The sequence below is a fragment of the Scophthalmus maximus genome, chromosome 17 (genome assembly GCF_022379125.1).
Source record: "Scophthalmus maximus strain ysfricsl-2021 chromosome 17, ASM2237912v1, whole genome shotgun sequence".
In the NCBI taxonomy this organism is placed as follows: domain Eukaryota; kingdom Metazoa; phylum Chordata; class Actinopteri; order Pleuronectiformes; family Scophthalmidae; genus Scophthalmus; species Scophthalmus maximus.
Window position 1 is genome coordinate 15,415,404 of NC_061531.1, and position 27,722 is coordinate 15,443,125.

General features: G+C 44.7%; 1 protein-coding gene across 1 annotated transcript in view; it reads left to right on the forward strand.

The window, feature by feature from the left end:
* Window positions 1–20,314, forward strand: part of ttyh3a (tweety family member 3a) — a 21,106-nt gene extending 792 nt beyond the window's left edge. The window contains exons 2-15 of the mRNA XM_035614428.2: window positions 114–333; window positions 3,136–3,305; window positions 5,260–5,371; window positions 5,532–5,752; window positions 6,386–6,481; window positions 7,509–7,581; window positions 8,379–8,454; window positions 11,299–11,354; window positions 11,999–12,091; window positions 12,918–13,010; window positions 13,729–13,865; window positions 15,217–15,390; window positions 15,677–15,752; window positions 18,081–20,314. Of these exons, the coding sequence (XP_035470321.1) occupies window positions 208–333; window positions 3,136–3,305; window positions 5,260–5,371; window positions 5,532–5,752; window positions 6,386–6,481; window positions 7,509–7,581; window positions 8,379–8,454; window positions 11,299–11,354; window positions 11,999–12,091; window positions 12,918–13,010; window positions 13,729–13,865; window positions 15,217–15,390; window positions 15,677–15,752; window positions 18,081–18,185 (1,608 nt within the window). The 5' untranslated portion in view covers window positions 114–207 and the 3' untranslated portion in view covers window positions 18,186–20,314. The remainder of the gene's footprint in view (window positions 1–113; window positions 334–3,135; window positions 3,306–5,259; window positions 5,372–5,531; window positions 5,753–6,385; window positions 6,482–7,508; window positions 7,582–8,378; window positions 8,455–11,298; window positions 11,355–11,998; window positions 12,092–12,917; window positions 13,011–13,728; window positions 13,866–15,216; window positions 15,391–15,676; window positions 15,753–18,080) is intronic.
* The last annotated feature ends 7,408 nt before the right edge of the window (window positions 20,315–27,722 follow it).

Genomic DNA, 27,722 nt, shown 5'->3' on the forward strand with positions numbered 1-27,722 from the left:
ATATATATTCGATTGTCATGAGTGACACTTGCAACCTGTGCGCAACTCGTCAGCCAGCGTCTTGTGCTTCCAGACGAGCAGTGACGTAGTTGTGTTTTTGCCTCTTTTGACAGACACACTCTGTGGAGTGGATTCCTCTTCCGGTCCGACAGCCCCACGCATCCCTCGCCTGTTGTTGGATCTCTCTGGTTCTTCCACTCTGCCATCATGGCGTCGGTGGCCAGCTTCTCTCCACCCTGGTGGGTGAAGCTGCTGCACAGGCTCCCACACTTCAACTTCAAGTTCGAGCAAACCAGCAGTGACTTCCGGCCGGAGGACTGGACCTATCAACAGGTAAGGGGTTCGCTCGTGTGTGCCTGTAAACGATGGGATACCAACGTTCATGTTTTATAACCAATGTTTGATTTCACTGCCTGGTTAATGTGATGCTGATGGTGTGTAGATGAAGAAGAGCAGTTTTCCCAGGGAGGAGGGACGACCCGCTTCCACCTGTTCCTCCCCCCTCTCCACCTTTTGATCCATGTCACCATCTGTGTGTAGCTGCTATGTCCATGTCCTGACCTCTGCCACACCAGCTGACATTGTGTACAGACGGAGAGCCACGTTTGAGTCCTCGCTCAAATGTTATTTTCTTCAAGATATAAAACCATCAGCAGTTTTCTGTTATCCCACACGCGTGTGACTCTAATCTCTACAACACGCAGAGAATCCAGACCCTTTAAGTGCCTTTGCAGTAACCCCCCCCCCCCTGCTAATTATGTTCTCAGATTAAAGTGGTTAAACTGCTTGTAAGGCGACTGACTTCACAGCCTGGTGAACAGCTAAAGCCGAGGGGGAGGGGAGACCGACGAACAGTTGTCCACATTGTATACATTAAAGAGAATCTCAGAATATAGGTCAAGTGACACTTGGTTTTCTTGTTGCAGAGGTTGTTTGTTGAACTTACTCATTAATCACGATGCATTTTGTTTCGGTGAACACTCGGCTGGTGCACTGGTTATGTCTCAGTGATTTGTCTGTATCTTTAAAAAATCTGAAAGATTGAATAGTCTTCAGCCTCGCATGGTTCAACATTAACTTCAGTTTACCGTGCCTGCCTTCTTTTTGGTTTAATGTTCAACAAAGACATCGTGTAATAAGCTGTGAAAGCCATGTTGTAAGATGTTCACTCAACTAAATCCCTTGTCTGGTAGGATGGGAAGATTTTTCGTTTGTCATGGGCAAAATATTGAAGAGCTGAATGTGCCAACATTGTCTAATCCAAAAATAATAACAAGTATCTTTAATTAATGGACTTTGTGTTATTACCAAATCGTCTATGGTGTTGTGGTTTTTAAGAGGCTAATGAGTGTGTAGCATGTCGCAATAGATGGGAGTGGAAAAAACTGCCAGCAACAGGGTTTTTTTTGTGGTAACAGGAAAATGGTGTTTCCCCTTTATACCGTGGAAGTGTGATTCAGAAAACCCTGAAGTGAAACACGGTTCCGGAGAAGTGGGAATACATGTTCCAGTCATGCATGGTCATTAGCTGTGGGTCAATGTGTGGTGATAATATTCTGAGGCTTATTCAGCCATTCCTTTTTTGAAAATGAAAGCCAGTTTGAGTGATAAGAGTACAAACATACTTGTTCACTTTGACTCACTTGAGTGGGTGTTGGGACAATTCACTGTTTTTTGTGGGAACTGGGAGAGAAAATTTCAAGCATTTCAAAGGAGTGTAATGTTGACCTGAGGTGGCACTGGACATTATTGTTGTTATTGTGTAACTGTCGGCGGGACGATCGGGAGCCTTTTTTGGCAGAATACAGGAAGGGTTCATTGGGTGGTTGCATCTGACGTCCAGCATGAGCAGCGAGAGGTTGAACACAAACAACGTCACTGTCAAAATGAGCATATTCAGAGGAAACTGAATGAGCTGGATAAAACTACAATGCAGATTTGATCAAAACACCCTGCTAATTCAGCACCGCATCTCACTTCCTTCACACATTTTATCTCAACAAGAGCAACACAAAAGAAGTCATCATCGGGCCGGCTCGCTAAAAACCATGATTATCAGCCTACTGTGATGACAAGCTGTTAATTACTGACGACGCAGTGCTCTCACTCAGGCTCCGGGGGAAGTCTTGACATGTCCAGATGGCTGAACTGTGAGCGGTGCTCGCTGTCGGGGCTGCTACGTCACGATGATGCACAAATGACATGGAAGTGATGCACCACAAGTGGGAGAATAGTATTTTCTCACTCCTGTTGTGTTGTTGCACTCGGTGAACCCTAAGAAGAGCAACATTCAGGAGCCGAGTCATTCAATGTCATTCGCGCCCGGTGAGCCGGTCTGTGTGGTCTCAGTCGGCACTGAGCGGTATTGGGTTTGGTCTCGCTGGATATTGTGTTGCCCAGACTTTATCGCTTTATCCTCACTGACGAGACTGAGTTCAGTCTCTGGCGTGAGCAGGTCGACAAACCGCGGCATTGGGCTTGTGCCTGTCACTGTGGCGTTTCGTTGACACAATTGAACAAATTGAACAACAATGGATTTTTCACAAAACGAAAAGTGTCAGGGTGAATCCTCAGGAGTGTACAGTGAACTCCGAGCCCCTCTGTGTGACCCAAATAGGAAGTGCTGTTTTTGGCTGAGAGGTGTAACTATCACTGTATATTTCTAGTTACGTGTGTAGTAGATATTACCAGTTCTTTTTAGAGTTGTTCAGGCCAGGAAGCATTTATCTCATTTGCTTTAAGTCCACAATTATCCCTGTTTGTTTATTTTTTTTGCTGAAATGAACAGGCTGTTCTGAACTCCAAAATCAAATGCCGCCTTTTTTCTGTTCTTTTTATATCACAGGGGAAGGTGAGATCTATTATTCTTATAATCTTATTATAAGATCTTATTTTATAGGTATTTTCTTCTTATCACAGTGTGTGTTTTGGGTACTTGCACACAAATCAGCAAGGTCTGACATCACAAATAAGTCAAATGTAAAGTATGTGAGGCCAAGTATTTGGCCCTCAACTCTTCAGTCATACTGTGTTATGTTGTGTGGAAACTCGGGAAAGGCCATTAACCCCACCGTTATTGACACTAAAGTGGTACTGGCAGTAAATCCTCCATAACCCTCTTCTCCTCTCCATCAGTCCATCCTGTTATTGGGCGGTGTGGCGCTCGCCTGTCTGGCCCTAGACCTCCTGTTTCTGCTCTTCTACTCCATTTGGCTGTGCTGCCGACGGAAAAAAAGCGAGGAGCAGCCCAACGCCGACTGCTGCTGCACGGCCTGGTGTGTTATCATAGCAACACTCGTCTGCAGGTGAGTCTAACTGACGGATAGACACCGATGAGGGGTGTGTGTGTTTGGATCCAAGTACAGGGCCTTGTTAGTTAGTTCAGAATATTATCAGACAAATTGGTGCTGTTTTCAGGGAGGCTGTATTTAAACTCTTCCTGATAAGTGTTTGAGTTTTACAGCCTTCTGCCCACAGCAGAAGAGGAGAGATAGACAGAATGATCTTTCTCTAGCCAAGACGAGAAGAAAGCATCAAGATCTCAGGAGTAAATCATCTTTAAGATGCATCCTGTCTGCATTTTTTTCGCAAGTGGCATTTACCAGTTCTCTTGTTTTTGCTCGCTGCTTTGCATTCACACACCCACACACAAAGATACAGGAAGAGGGGAGGACGGCAGCCAACAACTGACAATCTTGGTTAATGTTTGAAGAATGTGGTCACTGCACTAAACACTGCAAAAGGCTACAGATTCAGAGAGAAACGACCTGAAACAGCATGTCTCTCTGTTTCCTTAGGACACAGAGACCAAATAAAAATAGACTTGAGATTTTTTTCTCAATATGTTCACATACCAATAGCAAATCAGAAGTTGTGAAAATGACCAAGTTTCACGACACAATAAATGATCCCAGGTGAAATGAAATCACATTTCTGTAAAACAGCTTATCAGAAACACAATAACTCCTGTTGGGAATGTACAGTAATGATGATGGGGTAATGTTTTCTTAGTAATTTGAAGAATAGGAATGCTATATACATTCACCGGAAAGTTATGTTTTGTTATTTTTTTTGTAGACGATAGTGTGAGAACTGTACCATCTGCTCATGCTTTCTGTCCATGAACACAGCGCTTGTTTCCTGTTTTCCTCCTCCTGTTGATGGGCCACTGGAGAGCCATCACGGCTGATTCAGGGGAGCACAAAGAGCTTGGGGACCCGATGAGTACAAGAACTGCATTACAATCACTGTATTAGTGTGTGTGCTCCTACCCACGCACAAATATGTTCCAGAGAAAGCAAGTAAAACTGAAGTTGGAGTGATCAGACATTTCGGTGCTTTGTTCTTGGACAACGAAGCCTCACTTGGCATCATTGCACAAAGAACTGCACCTCTTTTAACGATATTAGGATTATCTCGAAGAAAAAAATAGTTTTTTGAACAGGTGCACATTTGAGTGCGAGGTTGTGCAGTTGCACGGCTCCTGTTCACCTCCTTCACACTGCAGCGTGTGAGAGGAAGAGATTAGCAGTACCCTCCAGGAAGGGGAGGCCCCCACCGATGGCTGGCTGAGCACTGTTAGACTTAGCTTGGACTGGTTCGCTCATCATTATCCCACGTGATAAAATCCACTCTGGCATCACGGATGGACGTTAGCAAAAAAGACCAACAGCTGCAGCAGCACAGGGAGAGGTTTCACCACTGAGCCCTCTTGTCTTCAAATTGCTTCTCAGAGCACAGACAGGGAGTTGAGTTTTTGTCACTGAAACGAACAAAGCAATTACTGTGAACAGTTCCTACTCTTTACTAAATATCAAGATAAAAGATTGCCAGTAGCAGGCAAATCAACTTTCAAATATTTTTTCCCGTTGCTGTGCCTGTGCAGTTGCCGGAACTGTTTTTCTGTAAACCTGAGGCCTGTCTGTGCAAACGGGAGCTGATCTCCTGCCTCAGTACGGCCTTTGTCAGCCGTAGTGTGGGGTTTGGGGGCATAGCTGGTTCATTCCTCTGTGTTTCCATGGTTCTGTATGGAGTCTTTCTGCTGCCGCTGAATGGAGCCCGTTGACCGGCGTCTGAGCCGACAGGGTTAATGTAGAGTTCACACGCCTCTCTCACTGCCCCGCTGCCCCCCCTCCCTCGCTCGTTCTCATCTCTGTCTCCTCTCTGTGTCCTTTTTGGCTAATCCCTCCTCCTCACCACCACCACCACCCTGTCTCCCCTCCCTTCCTTTTGCCCCCCCCCCCCCCCCTTCCACCCCAGCGCTGGCATTGCTGTTGGTTTCTATGGGAACGGCGAGACTTGTGATGGAGTGAACCGGCTGACGTATTCCCTGCGCCACGCTAACCGCACAATCACTGGAGTGCAGAAGCTGGTAAGACAAATTGCAGCACCGTGTTCAATAATTCATCGCCCCACTGCCATGAGCAGTCCTGGTTTCCTCCACCACTGACGCTTTATAGTGAATCCCCCTTTTTCTCTGTGCTCGATCATGAAATTCTTTTTTTTTTCTTTTGTCCCTGTGATGATTCAAGGTATACGACAGCACATCCTCATTGAACCAGACGGTAGACGACAATCTGCAGCAGCTTGAGGGCCAGTATGCCCTGCACGCAGACTACCTGTCCATCATCCAAAAGCTGCAAGGCCAGCTGGACGAGCTGGTCCGACAGATGGCAGAGATTCCCTTCTGGGACAACACCAACGTCTCCCTGGAGGATCTGGCCGTCAACATTGAGCTGTACGACTGGTACAGGTGAGTCTCTGATAGTGACGTCCAAGCGTCATGCGACACGAAAAACAAAACGTATATAATCCAGCTCCTGAGGTAGGAGATTCTGCAGCAGTGATAATAAGCATTTGAACATTGCATACAACAACAGACCATGTGCCGCATCGCTTCATTCATTTTTCTATGCAGATGCATGTTTCTTTAATAATTCACATCCCTGCTGTCACTCATCTGTGAGTTCATTATTGTTGAAAGGTTGAAAGTTCTGCAGTCTTTTCCCAGTTTTGTCTGGCGCTGCTCTGAGGGATAAGTTTGTGCGTTGAAATTAATGTCTGAATCAGTCCAAAGTGGTGAGAAGACACGAGCACGGACCGACAAGTTGCCACGAATCTTACATTGAGTTTCATGGTTTGTTAGAAAATATTTAGTATGCTTAAGAGTATGCAACTGGCTCACAGATCTATCTGCATTTTCTTTTGAGGATCAATAAAGTCTCATCTCGATTTAACACAATTTTTTGGCGTCCAACTTGAAATTTGTTTTGAACAACGCCAGTTATAAAACGTTGCTTTGAAGAAGGAGCGCTGCTGAGAGATGTTTTTTTTTGTTGCTGTGTTGCTCTCAGTCATGTGCTGTTAATGACATTTGTCTCCACAGGTGGCTGGGCTACATAGGCCTGCTACTGTTCGACGTCCTCATCTGCCTTCTGGTGCTGTTTGGCCTCATTCGAAACTCCAAGGCAACACTTATAGGGTGAGACTAATCACAAGATCCTGGCCACAAGGGCACTTAAGGGAAAAATAACTCTTCCTTGGGAAATTATTTCAGCTCTTTGTCGCTGAGTCGATGGCAGAATGCTGTACATGAATCCCCAGAGACTCATCAGAGCCACCTTGTCATCACAGTGTATTCAGGAGGAATTCATGCTCCGTATAAGATATCAGCCCAGTCAAAATTCATTCAGCACCAGCATCATATCAGGACTTTTTCAGTAATTTGGATGATTACTATAGATGCTTTGTGGCTTGATTAATATACCCTTATTTCCATCTGAGAACATTTTGTCCTTTAATGTCAGATGCCAAATACGTAAACACACAACCATTGTTTTTTTTTGTTTTTTTTAGCATTTCATTTTCATTCATGGTTAATCTTATATTCCCCCGTGGTGGAATCAATAGATTGTTGGGCTTTATTATTCTCCCGCTGGGTTTTCAGCACAATCAGCATTTAGCTGCATTTAACTTGAATAATCCATGAGAGTCTGTTGATGGACCTGCACAGTGTCTATCCATTCCTCTCCTTCTGTATTCCCTTCAGATTAACAATTATTTTCATTTAACTTGTTGTTTTCTCATTTAAAGGATTTGTTGTTTGGTCTTTACAAATGTCCCATCAGTTTCCCAACGATCAAGCCAGCAAATGTCTTGGTTTTGCCCCAACCAACAGTCCAAAACCCCAAAAAAGACAACTAAGGACAAAAGAAAATATTCATGTTTTTTTCCTTTTTAAAATGACTTGAAACAATTAATTGATTGTCAAAATAGTTGCTGAATAAATTTACGTTAATTTACTCATGGATGAATCATCTAATCGTTGAACCTTTACCCTCCGCAATTTGAAGATTAAAGTGCTCACAATGAATCACTGGTCCAATATGAAAAAGGCTGCTTTAATTAGCTGGAAGACATCTCGTGTGTATTTGATTGAAGATGTACATATGAATCACACAGCAGGTTAGAGATACTTACACTTCACACCCGCCCCTCTGTCTCCCCAGGGTGTGCTTGTTTGGTGTCGTCGCCCTGGTTATCAGCTGGGTGTCCCTGGGGCTGGAATTAGCTGTCTCTGCGGTAAGTGTCTCCACCCGAGCGTGATGCTGTTTTCCAGGTAGAGCTCGCACAGTTCATCGCGTATAATTGGATAACAAAGCCGACGATTACAGAATTTGGCCTCGGATGGGGAATTTGGTTTCACTTCATAAGTTGAAGAGTTTAAATATTTCTTAAATGTGCACTGAAACATACAGGGTGCTCATTCAAGTAGTATGATGCTGTTCAGTGCAGTATAATATGTGCTTTTGTTGAAACAACTACATTTGTGGTGATAAGACAGTAGCATAAGTTTCAGAAATTGTTGACTCTGGATTTTCCAAAAAACCCTCAAGTCTAATGATGGTGATTAAAACCAGCGATCACAAGCAGAACAACTGGAATTAGCTCTGTAGACATAACATTGCAGCCCTTGTTCTCAGAGGGCCAAAGCAGCTAATTCGACTGCCACACAAAACTACTTAAATCCAGACCACAGCAGACGGTTTGAATAATGTTTATTCATTACTTATTTCAAACAGACATTTTTAAAGTTTATTCTCCGGGAGGATGAGGAAAATCACCAACGAATTACAATATTTTATTCATTCAAATTAGACATTCATGCAGAGGATTTTCCTCCTCTGCACATGAATCAGACTTCACATTTAAATGTGCTCAATTTAGTTTGTATGTTGGCTCTCAGCAGAGCAGAGCCTGGCACGCTGTAAAACAGTTTTTTAAAGCTGTGATCAATTACCCGCATCAGAGGATGAGGGTGGATTTAATGTCTGTGATGCTGTTTCACTTCATAGTTGTCAATGTTTCTTATTTTGTAGACCTCGAGTGACTTCTGTGTTGCTCCTGACACGTATGTCACAAAAGTGGCGGACCAGTACGGAGTCATCAATCAAGGTATGAGTAACGTACATAAGTGCCCATTCACATGCATGTTGTAAACAGAGGGTTTTTAAGCTCTTAAAAACAATGAATATTTGTCATCTGTAATCGCAGAGGACGTGTTTATTGTGCACCAGTGTTCTGGGGAGCGGGGATGTTCTTTAAACCCTGTAGATTTACTGCCACGTCAGCTGCAGGGTCAAGGGGGGCGACGGGCTGCCTTTTAAAACAGTACAGGAGCGTCTCTGTGGCGTCTCATTTTAGTAATTGTCCAATCATGTGTATGAGGGGAGATAGGAGAGGATCAGAGACATAACATTTCCCTGCATCTCTCTTCAGTTAAGGGAAAATAAAACAAATCAGAAGATGGTGCTTAGTAAAAACGTCGGGGTTCTGTGCCTTTTTGGTTTTCAGCAGCAGCTTCAGAATGTGTCTTTTACTCCTCTTCTTGCTGGTGCCTGCTGAATATGCGGTCCAAGATTTTTTGGGCAGAAGTCAGGGCAGCAGCTGTAAGTGTTGTGCTGCACCAACTCCTTCTATGTTTTATTCAGCAGCAATGAAATTGTATTTTTGCTCCAGGGCGGATTCATGGAGTCTGGGTTTTTTTTCCCCCTGAAATGATTGTTAACTATTTAGCTGTTCCAAGAAATCTTTAATTTATAGTTCAATGACTGAATTAAGTCTTTAATTTAGATTTTGTAACAGTTGGTTAAGAACCCTGTTACAATGTTATTCCTTGTATATTTTCCTTTTTGCAGTTCTTGCCTTTCTGAAATTGCACCAGACAAATCTCTTGATAGCACAAAGTCTGTTATTACTACAATGGACTTATTGCTTTCTGTTTCTTTCTGTTTGAACATGCACCATTTCAACAACCCTTATTGCCCTCTCCTTCCTCTTCATTGTGTAGTAATCTAAGACAAATGGTTTTAATCCAAACTGAAAGTTTATCTTTTGTATGTCTCCGGTATTCTGCTGGTTTTGTTTGTCTGTTTTTTTTTAATGCAGAAGCAGTGACAAACATGAGCTGCAGATTTTTCTCCCAAGACGACTACTTAAAACCCAAAATTGCCCATCAATATATGTGTGTGTCAACACCTAAGCCTTCACTAAGAGGCCAGTCTGACTCAAGTACATTTGCTTGTTCGGTCTAGTTGACAGCTGGTGCCAGCAGTTCTCCTGCTCGGAAAACCTATGATAACAAAATGCTCTGAGCATGTGTTTTTTGCGAATCTCCAGGGACCGGAACCAGATTTGTTTTGACTTCCTAACCCTGCCCAAACTTTTTAACCTGCTGGGATAATGTCCTCCTAAATCTCTGTCCAATGAGCAGGCTCCCGAGGGACCCGAAGTCGCGACTCACTGCTAATCAATCTGATCATAAAAATGAACAAATACCCCCGTCATGTCCACTGCACTGTCGCTGAAAAGTCTGAGGTTTCATTACTGAGTCATGAGCAGAAAAAAAAAATCATAATTTACCGCTACGGGGATCAGTGGCAACAAAAAAGCAATTGAATTGAAAGGAAGCGGGACACAAAACCGACCCCAGCCCCATGATGATGAGGCATCAAATTATTTCCGTCTATTACCAAAAGTCAGACTCCAGCTAAAATCTGCTCTTCCTGACATTTAAATGTGTGGGTGTTTTTATTGGAGCAGGATCGACAGAAGCATGCCTCATTTGTACTTTTTACTGCACCGGAAACTCTCCTCTCATGCTCAGCTGTGTGGGAAAGAAGCTCCTGACACAGCAGTGTGTGTGTGTGTGTGTGTGTGTGTGTGTGTGTGTGTGTGTGTGTGTGTGTGTGTGTGTGTGTGTGTGTGTGTGTGTGTGTGTGTGTGTGTGTGTGTGTGTGTGTGTGTGTGTGTGTGTGTGTGTGTGTGTGTGTGTGTGTGTGTGTGTGTGTGTGTGTGTGTGTCTGGACGTCACTTGTGTTAGGTTGGCGGTGGTGCTCTACTCTCTCACAGTTTTTGTATTTGAGGATATTGCTGGAGCCTTTTGAGTCACATGTATGAAGGAATTCTCATCTCTTCCCACTCACTGCTGTGCTTTAGGAGAACTGATCGAAGTGGGCAGCAACAGCATGTGAAGTAAGCGAGGGTAATGCCTAAAGCCGCTCACTGGCTGTGGTGTGTTTTTTTGTTGTTGTTGCTGCGTCGAGAGAAAAACCCATTAATTCATTCATACAATTACAGCACCTTTTTGAACTTCACTCCCTCAGAACATTTCCCCTCGGTGCTCAGGATTAGCTCAGCGGGCGCACTGTTACTGCGGCAGTCGAGCTCTGACTCGGCAGCTGGGAACATGGTAGAAAAAAAAATTCTCTTGGCCTCTCTCCCTTTCCCTAGAACAAAAGAGAAGTAGCCGAAAACAGTGACTCATTGCAGGTCAAGCACAGTGCAGTGGGAAATATGAGATAGCAGAAGCATATTTCTTAATGTGGCAATAAACAGAGAGTTATCACCTGAATCTGCTCCACAGAGTTTTCTAGTGATTTTCAGCTTATTGTTTAGCTGTCCAGCTGCTCAGCTTCAAACACTACAAAACAAGCTTTGCATCTCCTGAGCTTTGCTGTTGTTTTGATGAGTTGTTTTAATATGAATAGAACTAAAGTACTGAATATTTTGTAACAGTAGTTGATTAGTTGTTGGTTGTTTCCGGCCTCTATTGGCTGCTTCTCCTTGTCATATATGATATTGTTATGTATATATGTTAGATTTCTTTTGGGTTTGGACTATTGTTGAAAGTATTTAAAACTATTTGAGATAATGTAAATAAATGTTATCTACAGCCTGACATGTGAGTTCATGTGGCTTAATGTTAATGTTTTGTTCCCATTGTCCTTTCACTCACAGAAATCCTGCAGCACTACCTGAGTTGCAGTCTGGAAAGAGTCAACCCGTTCCAGCAGGTGAGTCCATTTATTACTAAAACCTCTTTCTGCTTGTTTGTCTTTTTTTATAGTTATTAGATTTAGCTTGAGCGTCAATGTGATGCTTTATGATGGTCAAATCTCAGTTGACAAAATATCATAGACATGTTCACTGCATGATGCATGGCCTTCCAACTGATGAAAATTCAAGTGGGCACATTGAGTCACTCCCAGTGCCTCAAAGGAAAACCTTTTTCCCATGATGCAATAGTACAATACATCCCATTCTGCCAGGCAGGAAAAGTGAAGCAGGGCAGCGTTTCCTGTGTATCTGTGCTAATCACATGCGCCTGCTTCAAAGTATGATGTTTATATTACTAGAATTTCACTTTTACTGTGGCTCTATAGGTTCTTCTAATGGACTACCTTCATTTTACCTTTTAAGCTGCATGAATAAATTAAAACTTTGGAGTGCTGCTGGAGTCGAGGCATCTATTGTTAGTACAGAAAAGAAAGCTATATATACTGTGAGTAAGTCTTTCAGCTCACATCTATAACTTGTCAGCTTCCACTCAATCTGCACTTGACTACAAAGGGAGACTCTTGGTAATGGTTAAAAATGAAAAACTCTGTTGAGATGTGATGCGCTGCCTGCTACAATATTTATTCCTTTTTTATTTCAGATGCTTTCGGGCAGCCACAAAGCGCTGGTGGAGATGCAGGACGACGTGTCCGAACTGCTGCGCTCTGCCACCAGAGAGTATAAACAAACTAAGGTACGTTTCCAGCCCCCGAGTCAAAACACTCTTTACTAGAAATGGCACATTACGGGGGTATCCATGACCCCCGGGCCACAAGCTGCCCTTTACTATTGTGCCATTTGTGATGACAGAATATCCCAGTGAATGAGACCAAGCGACTGACCTGCAGAGAAGTGCACCTGTCCACATAAAGATCTGCTGACGGCCCACCTGGGACGCCGCGCATTATGTCCATTTAGCTGCATTCGGCTTTCACTGGCCCTCGTCAATGCAGCACTGTGTGTATTGTCTAGTGCTTGGTCCTTAACACTGTGTTGACAGAAGCACAAACGAGAGCTGACATTTGGAATAGAGTGAGAGGGAGAGAGAGGCATATTTCACTTCACATGCACACACACACACACACACACACACAAAGAAATGTGCTGAGGCCGTGGAAACCTTTTCAATCAGATAATCAGATGATGTTTTCTGCTGAAACTTGTGAAGAAGAGAAGCAGCCTCTTGGAATGTATCAGACATGGAAATCAATTATTTTTTCTGCTGCAGCTTAGAGCTGCAACATTTAATCGATTCGTAATCGACTACGAAATTAATCGTCAACTATTTTGATAATCGGCTTAAGTCGTTTTTATGGGGGAAAGTAAAACTGCTTCCTTTTTGCAGTTTTTTATTCTTTACAGGCAGAAGTAGGAAACGGCCACTTACTCACATTTTTGTAACGCACACATTTCATCATTGTGATCAGTCGTAGCATCCAAGTACACAAAGGTGCCACAGATGCTTTTCAAGTTAAGACTGTGTTTCAACTGTGTTTTGTTTTTCCCTCATTCTCTTGCAGGGAAGTTTGGAGGAGATCCAAGGGATACTGAATACCACGGAGATCAGCCTACATCAGCTCACTGCGCTGGTGGACTGTCGCAGCCTGCACATGGTGAGCAGGGAGGAGAAGACTTTTACAAGAGAAGACTGTGTGGTCGCTCCGTGTCTGATGGGAGAGGGGAATAAAAGGACCTGAGGATTGATTTGTAGTGACACCTTTGTAGCGCAGCTTTAGTTGCATGAGACAACCCCTCTTTCATGCTTGTGCAGTTGACTACACCTGTCACCATAAATAACATTTGCCCTTCTGTATTGCGAGTTCTTGTTCCAGCTGTGTATCATTTATGAAACTAGCTGAATGATAAATACTTGGCCATCGTCTCTGCCTTTGGAGGATTGTCCCTCAGGGTTTTTTTTCAGAATTCCAAGTGCACATGTGCGAGTGGGGCCACTCTCATGCTGCCCCTTCCTCTGCCCCTTTTATCATGCCAGAGTTTGTTATTTCTTGAAAATTAAGAGTATCTTGTGTAGAATACAAATTGTGTTTCTGCCGTGCAGCGCGTACAGAATGGAGATTCTCGGTCATGATAATGTGGAGCGAAGTGGTTCAGGTAAAACTGCAACCGTCTTTCAGCTGCGAGCTCATTGTTTTGACCTAGTTTAAATAAGGAGGATGCATTCTGAAGACCCTCAAATCCACATGCTGAAAGTTTAAAACAGCAACTCCAGCTTTTTCCTTCTTCATGCATTTTAGTTTTGCTCTTTACTATTTTGATGATCTGTTTTATACACACCATGTTAAAAAAAATCTCTGCCTCCGTTTGTTGCAGGACTACGTCCAGGCCATGACAGGTCTGTGTTACGACGGACTGGAAGGCCTCATCTACCTCGTGCTCTTCTCCTTCGTCACGGCGCTCATGTTCAGCTCAATTGTTTGCAGCGTGCCCCACACCTGGAAGAACAAGAGGTGAGGCCGTCTCGACAGCACAACCACAGAGGAACCTGCATGAAAGCTTTTTTAAGCTGACTGTGTGCGTGACTGTGTGTACACAGTGAGAAATAATTCAAGAGGATAAACGTATCAATTAATTATGGTTTCAGAGCATTTTATATATCCATTTTGTCGTTACACGGAATGAGTACTATGAAGGTGACAAAGAAATTCGGGGGGAAAGAATCTATACAGATGAGGAAACATGAACATCTTTAGTGTAAGACTTGTGTTTGTTTGCTGTTCAAACTGCTGCGACAAGTCCAGAAGGCTCCAGCTGCTTCCTCAAATAGATTACTTCCCATTCCCCCCCAATTGTGCCGAGTTGACCCAGATCTATCCTAACCACCGTCAGAGCTGGTGTCGTTTTCAGCAGCATAGGGGTGAAATCGGAATGATTCCTTTGTCCTATCGGCACCAGATAAGGGTTTCAGGGCGGCTTGGAGGAGAAGCACAGCTGTCAGCTCAGCAGCACCACATAATTAGCTGATCCCTCCTTTGCCATTGGAGGGGAGGGGAGAGGGGGGGTGCATGTTGATCGGTCTGATCTCAGCTGGAGCTTCCTGTTATAAAGCAAAGGCTTTCACGCAACCAGCCTGTTCTCCTCTGTGGTTAGTTCTGCTAAGCTTGTTCTCTTGTAATTCGTTCAAGCTAATTCCTTTTACCCTTTCTGCAACTACAGCTTGAGATGGAAAGTTGTCATGAAGATTTATGTTTTATATTAAACATTTTCTAGGTTTATCTATGTTTATTAGTATTATGAATTGATTGATTACTTTGTCACTTTTTCCTGATGTGCATGTTGAATTGAAAACATGCTGTAAACTGCACTAAGCCTATGATCTCACAGGTTTGGTATGCAGGAAATGGCCTGTGCTCGTCATGATCACTAGAGGGAGACAGGCTCCATGATGTCAGTGTCATTGTTCTGTCCATTGAAGTCTTTTGACAGAAGCATTGAAGAGAAGCAAGTGGAATCACAAAAGTAGGCTACTGTCTTACTTTAGTGTTCTGGTGCAAAACCAGGGCCATTAATTATCCTGTAGAAGCTGAACCAATTACATGACTCTATTTTTACAGTCTTTGTTCAGTCCCATTAGGGTCAGTGGAAAACTGCCTCGTCTTTACTTTAAACTGCAGAGAATTCATCTTCTTTTTTCTGTCCCTCAGGCAGTGGTGGTGAAATTGAATCAAAACGTGACTGAGACTAAAAACAAAACGTGACCACGTGGCGCTTTCTTTTTTTAATGCTCCTTTTGTCATCAGTCAGTCAGGGGCAGGGGTTCCCTCTGGTGGTGGTGATGTTGAAGTGTTTTGTGTTTTGCAGGAGCGAGGAAGACAGTGAAGACGAGTCCCTGAGCCACGGAGGAAGGCAAAACCACGACAACCTGTACCGGGTCCACATGCCCAGCCTGTACAGCTGTGGAAGCAGCTACGGCAGCGAGACCTCAATCCCTGCCGCCGCCCACACCGTCAGCAACGCCCCCGTCACCGAGTACATGTGAGTCACCACTGTCTCACAACACGGGCTGTATTCTGCCTAGAGTGACCGATAGTAGATACTTCATGTACCCAGAATTCAGCTTGTTATGTCCCCGGACAGCGGCTCGGTTCTTCTGTAAGTCGTGCAGCGGCCAGCAGATTCAGCTGTTGCTCTGCAGTAAAAGCTGAGAACGGATTTAGGGAGTTTCCTGTGTTCAGTATTTAGTTTCACATCTGGAAAGCAACACGTAGAGATTGTGTGCCTGTTGTTGTTTGATCTCAGTGTGCGTTTTTTAATTCAACAGGGCTCAGAACGCCAGCTTCCAGAACTCTCGCTGTGAGAACACGCCTCTGATCGGACGAGAATCTCCTCCCCCCACGGTAGGTGTCGCGCTCCCTGTATAAACATGAGAGCTGTAGCACCAGACCTCGGGGTCATTTGGCAGCTGTTAGTGAGAGATTGTCTGTCTGCCTTTTTTTTCTTCTTTTTTTTTTCTGATGAGCAAAGTATCCCAGGAATTTATGGAACCAGACAAACTAAAACCCCCTGTTGTGGTACTCAGATTTTGGATTTACGTATACAATCAAAATTATATTTGAGGTGTTTTCGGACCAAACTGTTCTGTGGATACCCTGAGAAGAACGGCCCGCTGTTGGTATAGCAACATCGCTTGTTTTTACAATAGCGACAGCAAGATGGAGGACGCCGTGGTCGGAGCAGCGTGTTTGTCGAGTGTCGTAGGTTTCATGATAAATAACAATGAGGGACTTTGGTCCATTTTGAATGTGTATCGCTAAAGAGCTGTTGTTTACATGATTAAATGTTTTACCTTTATTCTCGTAAATGTTAGAATGTCTTTTTCCCTCAACATCGCCCTAACGAAGTCGTTTGGGCGAAAAAAAAAAAAAAATCTTTTTGTCCAATGAGGGTCGAAGGACGCAAACGTTTTGGGACAGTGTGCAGGATTCTGTCTTCTTTCCAAGTCCAGAGTTTTTGATCCTACTTAATGTTGACTCAGTTTTCAGATGTTGAAAATGATGTTTGTATTTCAAAGCCAACCTCAGTTCTTCCCTCGTGCCCCCGACCTCCGGCCTGAACCTCTACCAGACGTCCTGCCCTCCCTGGTGTCTGTGTGTCTGCGTGGACCTAGACGCTGCTCTGTGTCACATCTCTATACTCTCTTCTTGTCATTTTTATTTTTTTTTTCCTGCACATCCATGCAGTTGTATTTGACTGCTGCGGACAGTAACAGCGGTCAGTGCTGGCAGTTAAAGCCTTCGGAGAGTTCAAGATCATTTTGGTAACCAACAGGTACAAAACATGCCCGTCTCCTCCACCCGCTGGCCTGCTCCTCCTCTGTACCACCTCCCAAACTCCCCGGCTCTACTCCCCCTCTGCTCAGGTCCCAACAGGGCTGCTGGACCCCCCCTCCCGACCCCGCTCCCCCTCTGTCCTGACTCCTGTCCCACCTGGTGTCTCACCTGATGTTTGTTTTTCCTGTGGCCCCAGGCTGCATGTTTCCCTACACCCCTTGCACCACAGATGTATTGGGGGGGGTGGGGGCATGCAATGCTGTAATTTTGCCCCGAGGCTCAACGTGTTCTATGAGTCAACAACGAATCAGTCAAATTCTGAAGCTGACTGATCATGTGGAACTGCGTTGTATTTAGGATTCAGTTATTTAGTTGTCATGTAGTTAGTTTTTAGTATTTTCACTTTTTTACACAGAAATGTCACTAGGGGTCTGGCAGGAAAAACTTTGATAACAACATTTGCGTTCTCACATAGTGTGAGAACGCTATGGTAAAAGTTCAGGAAAATGTCCGGACTTAGATGCATTGTCTGAAAGCAGACTCGGTGGCATCATAATTTCAGTGGTGAGGGGGGGGACTTGGTTGTCTGGATTTCTCTGTGTCCAACTTGTAAAAACCCGTTGTTTTACTCAAACATAGGCTGTTGAGAATTAGCATGTTGTTCAGCTTCATCTCTTACATCTTCGACGTCAGAGGTAAATCATGTTCTCAGCATTTAACGTCCTCGAAAGACTCCAGATGATCACAACATCAGAAGAATATATTACAGATGAAAAGTCCAAACATAGTGTTTCCACATGAGTTTGAAATGCAGCCCCTTTTTGTGTTTGTGTCGCCTGTTCTGCACAAATGCATGGGTGCACACGAATGACCAGCCCTGGCGATGTACAAGAAGGCTGACGGCAAAAAAAAAGGCGAAAGGAATTCAACCACAAATGTTGTACATATGTATCGAACTCAACTCCTCGCTCCCCTGAAATCCTCGTCCTCTTTAGCTGTTGCCGTGCTGTTCCTTCTGTATCTGAATCATTTATGATCCCTGTAGACTCCAGCGCTCCGGAGTTACCAGTGTGAGACGTCGTCTGTGTAGGATTTTCTCTGATCTGTTGAGTGAATCATGTTCCTTTGTGCTTTGATGTGCATTTGTCCGATCTGTACACGAGTGTGTTCCTTCACTGCAGCATTTAAATGTTTTATTTACCAGAAGGATTTTTCTGTCGAGGCCTTTGAATCCGTTTGATTTAAAAACCAGTTTCAGTTCAAATCCTACACAGAGTTTTTTGTTCGATGTTGTGGTTGTGACTTTACCCTCTTGTGATTCTACTTGTAGCTCACATTTTTCAACTCAGAAGAGTGAAATCATGAATCTCATTTTCTTCTGTTTCTCTTCCTCAGTACACCTCCAGCATGCGGGCGAAGTACCTGGCCAACAGCCGACCGGATCCCAACAACCCTCCAGCGCAGGAGACGACACCGGACTCGTCCCGTCTGCAGCACTGACGTCCCTGGAGTCTGTCATCCAGTCAGTTGTTGTTGTTGTTTTCTTAAACTCTGATAATGATTTTTTCCACTCAGCCGCTCCACCTCCTGCCTCCCTCCACCATGAACTGTCTTACTTGACTTAAGAAATTGGGAAAAACCAAATGTGCTCTGTGCTGGTTGGTTGAAGTAAAAAACGCGAGGGACGTGGCTGCGGCGAATCCACCTTCTCCAGATTCCACAATCCTCGGCTGATGCGAGACTCATCGGTGGTGCTGGGAATCCGTCTGATGCGACGGGCTCGGACTGACTTATACACTCCAATATATTGATTTTTTCTTTCTCTCTTTACACATGAACACACCACGACATTGTGCAGTGTCACATCTTAACAAGGCATTGCGGTGTTGAGGACTCTGGGAGTGCTCGTACACGTAGACTAGCACTGATTACTACTGGTTGTTGTTTTTTTTGTTTTTGTAAAGTACTGTACCACGTCTCCTCTCTCCCCTCCGGGACGGCGAGGGAGAGGCCTTACACGTGCAAACGGGAGGAATTCAAAATCTTCCCACCTGACGAGTACAACGATCAAACTGTCGTAGTGTAGATTAATTTCACAGTGCAACGTCTCAGTTGCTCAGGAAGTCTTTCTGCTCGTGGAACTTAAAATCTGATATTTGCATCATACTGTATATCACATATGCACATTCGCATTGCTTCGTCTTAAAACCCCTGACGCCTGGGACCAGTTTTTTCCTGCAGCATTGCACGTCGTACAGGTCTTTTTATTTTTATTTTAAATTTTTCTCTTGGGACAATGTTAATTCCTGTGGCTTTAAAAAAAAAATACATTCATGATGAGCCACTTTTCCACAGCAGTGACTGTAACTTGTGAAGCTGTGAACGTCGATGCTCTCAGAGGACAAAGATGAGCTGCACGGTGGGAATGCAGTTCAAAAAAATGAATTGAACAATAGTGAATTTGATGAAGACAAGATGTTTTTATACTACTGGAAGCAGAAACCTTTGTTTTTAATTATTCTTTTTGCGGACGATGGTGAAGCACTGGAATACAGAGGAGTGTTTGATGTCTTCAATATTTCTCCAGACTTTTTAAGATCAGTTTTGCGGTGCTCGCTCTTCACCAGACTGCTTGTAATTCTCTCCATTGTTTTTGCAAAGTTGTGAAGCTTCATTTCCCTTGATACAGCTGTGTACACACACACACACACACACACACAAACGCATTCTTGAGTCTGTCTGGCAATGATCTGCAGCAGCTATAGATCAAAAATCCACTTGCCAATCATCGCAACCATAAGTTTTAATGCACATTCGAGTGAAAAATATGCATATTTACAGTTTCTCATAAGAAGAGAGACCTTATGCATCGGCACCTCCAGTGTCTCACAAATGTGTTTTAGCATTTATACCCAGTAGATGAGGCAGAGTGGACGCGGTGAAAAGATTGTGATACAGTAACTCCTCCCTCGATATGAACTGGAGATTTGTTCCTGTTGAAGCATGACGACGTTTTGTACCTCGGCTGCTTCAACCTCCTCAAAGTGCTTCTGTGATCAGGACGAGACTGAGCCAACAGGTGAAGCACAAATCCTTCTACTCTCTGAATATCTTTTTGTAAATCTCTCTACTTCAGGCTCCCGTTCGCTTCTGCGATGGAACGAGAAAACAAAGCCTGACTTCTTTTTTTTCCATTATTACACCGATGCAATCCTTCTGTTTTTTTTGTAGTGGTCATATTCTCTTTGTCGTCTGTAATGCGAAGCTGTTGTACAGGTTGTGAACATTTTCAAAATTAAGGAACTTTGACTTTTCTTTTTTAATTTCTTAAAAAGCTTATTTCACATTTTTTTAAACATTTTTCTATTTGATTTGCTTGTAGATTTTTTTTTATTTAATTTTAGAAATTGCAGCAAGCACAATGTGTTGCTTCATTAATGTGAATATGGGCCATAGATTTTGATTTTTTTTTAATGAGGTTTTTTTTTCTTCTGTTAAAAAAAAATCACTATAGATGTAATCATTTTTTTATACATCATTTTTGCAGTCTTTAAAATGTGTACATGTAAAACCTGTGGTTATTCTGAGCTTGAAATGCTGTGTTTTGAAATTAAAAACTTTTAACTGTTCGATCCAACGCTTTGGATTCTTGGTGTTTATAGAGAAGCTGATGTCCTGAACATCGTGACCAGGAACAACCACTAGGTGGCAGCAAAACGTCACTTTCTCCCATTTGTTACAGAGGTACTGGTCGTTTCTTTTACTTTATGTTTCATAGTCTCATATGTTTGTTAGAACAGCCTCTATTTGTGATGTTAAGTTTTATACAGCGAACATTTACTAACAGTGTGATATGAATCAAATACATCCCTTTTGGTGGAGAAATTAGATTTAATGAGGAATAAAAATGTGTTGAATTTAACTTGCAGAAACACTGAGCATAGTTACACAAGAAGACTCATTTAATTGACAATAATAGCACAAAACGACTTGAGTCATGAGAGAGAAACCTTTACTGCTTAAAAGAATAACCTTCCTCATGAGACATTTTCAAGATTTTCATCTTAAATAAATTATCATAAATCCAGGGTCCAGGACATTGTTTCAACCAAGTTGGATCCGACTGAAGATCCATGTAGATGATTTGGGTCTGATAGCTGGTGAGATTAACAGTGAGTTAGCCGAGAATGGTTCTAGTATGTATGTTATTATGACCACGTAGAAAAGACCGCATGAAAACAGTGTGACAGTGTAACTTCTTGATGTGAGATCAGTCAACAGTTTTGCATCATCTTGTTTCAGCTGTTTTTCAGTTTTAAAGATAGAAACATAAACATGAACCTTTCTGTGCGTCTTCAGTGAGGAGCGTCCTGTTATCACGTCTAAATGACTGATGATGCGTTTCTCTCCCGGCGTGCACAAGCCTTGTGTTGTCTACTCTTTGTGCAGGATATTCTGGAGACAGTCGTAGTGGTATTTTTCTCCCGGAGATTCCAAGTGAATGCTGGTATTTATTTCTGCTCGGCAGCGACGTGGCCAGACGCTCGTGCATGCAGATCACTCTGAGCGGAGCAGAAAGGCACTTTTGTGTGTCTGACCTCTCCGGGCCCGACAGCAGGCGAGAGGTCAGAGTCAGCACCGGGCCACCAGTCTGGTTTTGTCAACTTCCTTCATACCGCCGGCCAGCTGCCGTCGCCCCACACACGGACTTCTCACGGGGGAGACTGGAGGCTGGGGCGGAATATAAAAAGACGGAGAGGGAGAGAGAGATCTTCTGCTCTTATTTAACCATCTCTTTACATTTTTTGGACCAGGCGTTACTATATTTTCTCACTTGGCCTTTAAACGCTTCACTGGACTTTCATCATTTTTTAGTAGGAATAACAAACTCAGACCACTAAATTATTAAAATACACAAATCTTTAGAGTGTATTTTCTGCCTCTAGAGATGAATATAGAGACTCCATCATCTCATGGGCTGCCTGCTGTTTATCGTGGGGGGTGGGCGGGGGTTTGAGGCAGTAAACAAACAAAGCATGACGGAGGCTGAGAGGTTTTTACACACAGACCCCGGAGATGCAAATGAAATTTCACACGGTCTCACTGATGATGGCAAATTGAATTGCCCTGCTTGTTGCTGGTCCGGAGGAATGCATTACTAATGCTTTGAGGTGAGGAGCTGAATGGTGAGGGAGGAGGGGGGGCGGAGTTGATGCCTGCACCCTCTGACACCGCCCCCCTCCCCAAGGGCACTTCCTGAGTCTGGCTGGGCCCTCTGCCATGTGGCCGGACCACCGCTCTCCCTCTCTGTGTGCCAGGCAGCTGCACGACGAACCACGAGACACACGAGGAGAGTTGGAGCTGCACAAGGCGACGACTTCCATTTAAAAACATGCACCTGTTTTCACCATCTCCTCTTGTACGGCTCATTCCACAAAGGTTCATACTTATTCGCCCAATGCAATTCTGGTGTCGAACAGCCACAGGAAGTGATGTCGGCGAACAGAAAACTTGCGGTTTCGCATGTTTTAGCGACTACAAATAATTTCTTCACCACATCACTGACTGCAGTTTTCCAAAAACACACGATGTTACGGTTGTTTCCCGGCTGCACATAGTTTCCATTCGCTCTGGCACATGATGCAAATCACACGACAGAGACGCTCATTAAACTGACTTTTAGTTACATAGCAAGGGGTGTTTTGGAAACCCTCCCCGCAACGGTGCGTTCAAGGAACCTTCAACTCTGCACGAAAAAAAGGTAAATAATAAGAATGATGTTAACAATAATTATCAAAAAGTGTACATGACTGTTGTGAAAAGAAGGAATTTGATTTATTATTATTTTTCAGTGTTATGTCAGTGCAGGTTTGGTTGTTAACTCCTGTGGTTTCCCACCCCGGGGGTCGGGCCCCATCAAGGGTCACCAGATAAGTGGGTGCGGTCGGAAAGGAGACAAAACAAAACATTTCGGAGACAAAACAAACATTAATTTGGTTCTTTCTCTTTTTTTCCGGACCTTTCTAAACTGCAGTGAAATATTCCAAACAGTGAAAACTGCGTTAAATGAAACCGTGTGAGAGATTTAAAGAGGGGACACAGACATCTGAAATGTGACCAGGGGCCCCCCAACTAGACACCAGGTAGTTTTGTCGTCTTCGTAAATATACATTTTGTGCACGTGCAAATGCTTTTTCTAAATACAGCTCTGAAATAAGGAGTAGAGGTGAAGAAGCAGACGATGAAAACACTCGACTCTCATCCCTTTCCCTGCTCCGAATGTTCACTTTCACCTCTCATTCCTCGACATGTGCACCGCGTCATCGCGGGGCAGACGAGGAGGGAACACAGACGGAGGACGTGAGCACCTTTTTTTTTCCCCCCCCCCTGTTTTCTGGGGAGGGATCCTGCTTCTTTTGTTGCGTGTACGAGTTAAAGGGGCGAGTCAAAAGGGAAAACAGGGCGGCTGGTTGGTCTCTGCTGTGGCCCCCGGGGGCTCGGAGGGAGGCAGCTGGTTCCTGGGAGTCGGGCGCTTGCGTTATTCACACCTCACCTCCTCCTTTGTGCACATCGCCCGGACCAGTCGGAGGCAGCACGTACACCCAGCGAAGAGGTTCTTTTGACGGAGCTGTGTGTGCTGGTTCTGCTTCTCCCTCCCCTCACACACATGACAAGCCTCCCGCTCACTGAGACGCTTCACGTCTTTCTCAAAGCGCTTCCCCTTCTTTCTAAAGTCGAGACTTTCATGATCCGGTGGTTCACTGCCTCTTTCAAGAATCCGCCACAATGGCGGTTTTAAACCACATCATCTCTTTGGCAAGGGAATGTGTTTGCGTCCTCGTCGCCACGGTGACGGCAAAAGTTCAGAAAACACAATTCCCTGCACAGGGAGAGAAGCAGCAGCTGTATTCCGCCGAAGAAAAGTTATGAGGTACCACTTGCTGACGCTGATCGACATCATTTGCATCCTGGTTTGCATCCCGATTTGATTTGTATAAAGTCAAAACCACGACTCTGTTATTTTTCCTTTTATATCACTGTAATGTAATGAATGAAGGCAGAAATGCACGGAAACAATCTAAACATGGAGGGTTGTGGAAGAAAGGCAGCCAGTAAAGTGGTAAGACATGAAACAACCACAAGTTAAATATATATACTTTATGGTGCCTAATAAAAGGCAACAAAGACATGCAGCCTAACAGTTTGAATAACCATCATTAAATTGGGGATATGATAAAATTATAGTTTTCATTTTATCCTCTTTGTCTTTACCTCAGGCCTGTTTGTGACATTGACAGATCCTTGCCGCTGTAATCAAGCAGTCTTTTTACAATCATTTTTTTGCATTGTTAATCATTATGACGCTTGTTTGATCCTTCTGCTCTCAAGTGTTAGTCATATTTTCTTGGTGTTGTGTTTTGCAAGGCGGTCGGACAGACTAGGAACATTCACAGGTGGAAGACTAACGTTGCAGAGATCAACAGATTTCTTTAAACGACTACTGGAGTCGTGTTATTCTAAAGCTCCTGGTCGGCTGGAGGCGGAAACCCTGGTGCTCCTCCAAAGTCCCCGAGTCCTCCACTCAAGTGCTGCTCACTACGAAAGTTCAAGTCCCCCTGTCGCGGTGGGGACATGTGATACCTGGATTATAGTAAACTCCCACTCGGTCCGTCCTTCAGAGGATCAAGGCCTGTGCCAGTCGCTGTGCGAGGCCTCCGGGGGCCCGCGGGACACGCCCCGCCGCTCCTAATCCTGCAGACAACGCAGCCTGTTAATTGGCGCCCGACTGATACGGCAGAGGAGAGTCACGAAGACAATGTGCGAGTGGCCAGCGTCACTGTAATCCCTCTGCGCTGCGAGGAATGTCCCTCCGTGGCAGCCGTCCACGCCGACCTCACCTCCCACCACGGGGGCTTTGCCGTGTCACTGACGGTCAGACCTGCCGCTGTGTTTCTGTGCCGTCTCTCTTTGAGTCAGACAAACACCCGAGAGAGGGAGTTTAACGAGAGTTGTGAAATTTCACATGTTCCACCCAGCGCTGCTGACGGGAGGTGAGAGGAAGCACACCCGGGTGTTTGTCTGTTAATCGGCAGGGTACGAGCTGTTAACTGACCCCCGAGTGTCTCCTGTCATTCCTCCTCCGAACCAGGCCTCGAGGATGTCATCTCATCCGAGAGCCGTGGAGCCTCCGCGTCCAGTGATTTGAACATGTCCTTCAACTCTACACGAACCACGATCAAATCGAAACAGTCTCAATGAAAACGTTGAAACTCCAGACACTTTGTGTCCAGAAATTTCACATCACGCTAAAGACGGGAAAGACCGACAACAAAAGGTTGCATATTTCTCTCCATGTCCACATTTCGTGTCAATTTGTCGCCATTTTGCTTTTCTTTATGGTCGCTTGGTTCTCCCTTTTCAAAACTTCATGCAGACGTCCCTTCTGTTAGAGTTCGGGAACATGCCCGGACTTCAGGGCATGTCTGGGGCCGAGCAGCTGAAGACGAGATGCTCCGTGTTTGCCATGTTTGGCTTCTCCCTGGGGGGAAAGAAAAAGAAGGAAAAAAAATTGGCGGAGAAGCTGCAGCTCTTTTTTTATTAAAGTACGAGTCGAACGGAGACAGATCCAAATGTATGCAGGCGTTTCATGTTGTGTAAACAGAACACGATGACATTTGGGAGAGCCGGATTCTGCGTCGGTTGCAGATAGTCATCCGCACGCATTCGGCCTCCAGTCATATTTCGCCACAGTGCCTCTGACGGGCAGGTGGGCGACCGGCGGTGGAGGACGTCTGCAGTTGGACGTTCGTTTTCTTTTAATCTCTCGCCTGTTGCCACATCAAGCTCACTGACTGAATATGCAAAAACGGCTGTACGGGGTTACACCTGAGTTGTACTTCCAGTCGCAATACTGACTTCTTATTACCCCGTGTGTGTGTGTGTGTGTGTGTGTGTGTGTGTGTGTGTGTGTGTGTGTGTGTGTGTGTGTGTGTGTGTGTGTGTGTGTGTGTGTGTGTGTGTGTGTGTGTGTGTGTGCGTGCGTGCGTGCGTGTGTGTGTGTGTGTGTGTACAAAATAACAGTTGACAGTGTTTCGCCTGATGTTTTTTTTTCAGATCTTTTAGGGCTGTTCAGGTCAAAGGTCAAGGTCAAGCTTAGAAAAAAAAATGGTCCAAAAAACACATTCTCAAGGACACATCCATAAATGATAGAGAGACAGTCTACAAGCTAAGTGATGTCATGAAGAAAGATCGTAAGATGTTCCATGGTCACAAGAACCCACCTCCCATCTCCTCCAAAGCTCTAAAGTAGAATGTTTCGTGTCGTTAAATCAGTGTAAACACGCGAGTGTAAAAACGTCACTTGCCTTTACGGTGGGTTTGTGTGCCGGACAATGTCTCCGGGAGTCTCCACAGTTTGCTGCTACATCTGGTGTCCGTGCCGCTTCCCCCCTTCTCCCCGTCTCCTCTGTCCAAACTGTCTCTCATCCGCGCGACGCCGCAAACTGGGCCTCTGCTCGGCGCGTGAACCGCGCCGCCGGCCGACCGCGTCCACTTCAAGTTGCACACAGATGTGAGACACGCCGGTACGTTGGAGCGGATTCGGAGAGATCGTGAGCTGGAGGAGATGGTCACGCTGCACGTTCAGACTTCTCACTGAATTATTTCAGAGTAGGGGCTAGGGTCAGGGCACATGTCACTTTGGTTACGACTCGCATACAAGTGGCAATAATCAGAGTCTGAGCTCATGGAGATTAGAGGGCAGACGGGACAAACACTCATCTGATTTGTTGTTCGTGCAAAAACCTTTTGTCTGTTTTCGTAGGGAGAGATCAAACCGCTGCCGCTCCGATTGCCGTTTACGCGTTCACAGCGTGCCAATTTAATATGCAAGAGTTTTATGCTCTAAGCCCCACGGCCTCTTTTCCCATGGGTGCAGTGCCAGAAGAGGGATTTGTCTCTTCCTCTTGTCTCGCAAGCCGAGGGAAGCTGATTTCGGGGCCACCAATCAGACGATCTGTTCTATTTCAAACACGCAACAAGATTTGAAACCTCTGCGCAGATTTGGCGGAACTCGTTGTGTGAGTCGACGAGAGGGAAGAAATGAGACGCAGCAGATGACTGATGTCTGTTTGAACGCGACACTCAGACACATTAAACAGTGCAGCCCCCCCCCACCCCCCTCCCTCCCCACTGTACATAACGGGACGGGGAAAGCTGTGATTATGGTTTGTGGTGAGGATGTCGCTCCGAGTAATTTGTCTCTCTCGTGAGGCTTTGCTGACGGATCTTCGTCTGTGCCGCCCTGCCAGGGTTTTGTTTAATGCTGATCGGTGAAAAAAGGAATAATTGACGGAGCGGATGCTGATTCAGGGGAGACGGAAACCGTGGACGTCTCAGGCAAAGGTATTTATTTATAAGAGCTCAAATTATATATCAAGGAGATTTCTGGGTCGTTCACACAGATCGACAAGGTGGTCAGTGTGTGCGGCGCCCGGCGACGATCTGCCTGTTCCCGGTCTCTGTAGTGTAGTTAGTCCAGGCTGATGTCGTCGTCTCCCCGCGACTATGACGCCTCGAGAGAGAGAGAGACTTCAGCTGCTCGATGACTGTTGTGGCCACAGACAGGTTGACCTCGCTTGGTGCCCGAGAAGACTCGTCTTAAACCCTTTCTCAGGGGAGGATGGACAAAATTCCACGACAGTCAGTTCTAGTTTGAGAATGGTGGAACATGGTGGAACATCTCATGAGGCAGCATTTATAAACTAAGTATTCAGATCCTTAACTTAGGTAACTACTCAGGTAACCCCGCCCGCTTAGTATCTCAAAAACTCCTTGACCTTTTTGAAAGGAATGAAAGTAGACACGTACACATGGATCTCACGGATTGGGTTTTGAATTTGCAACGTGCAAAGTGGCAAATAACTGCATTCCCTCGCCACCAGCTAAAATCTCCAATGAAGTATAAAGTTGAGTCAAACCAGATTTTATTTTTCCAGGAGTCGGGAGGACAGACAAACAAGAACACGACCAAATATG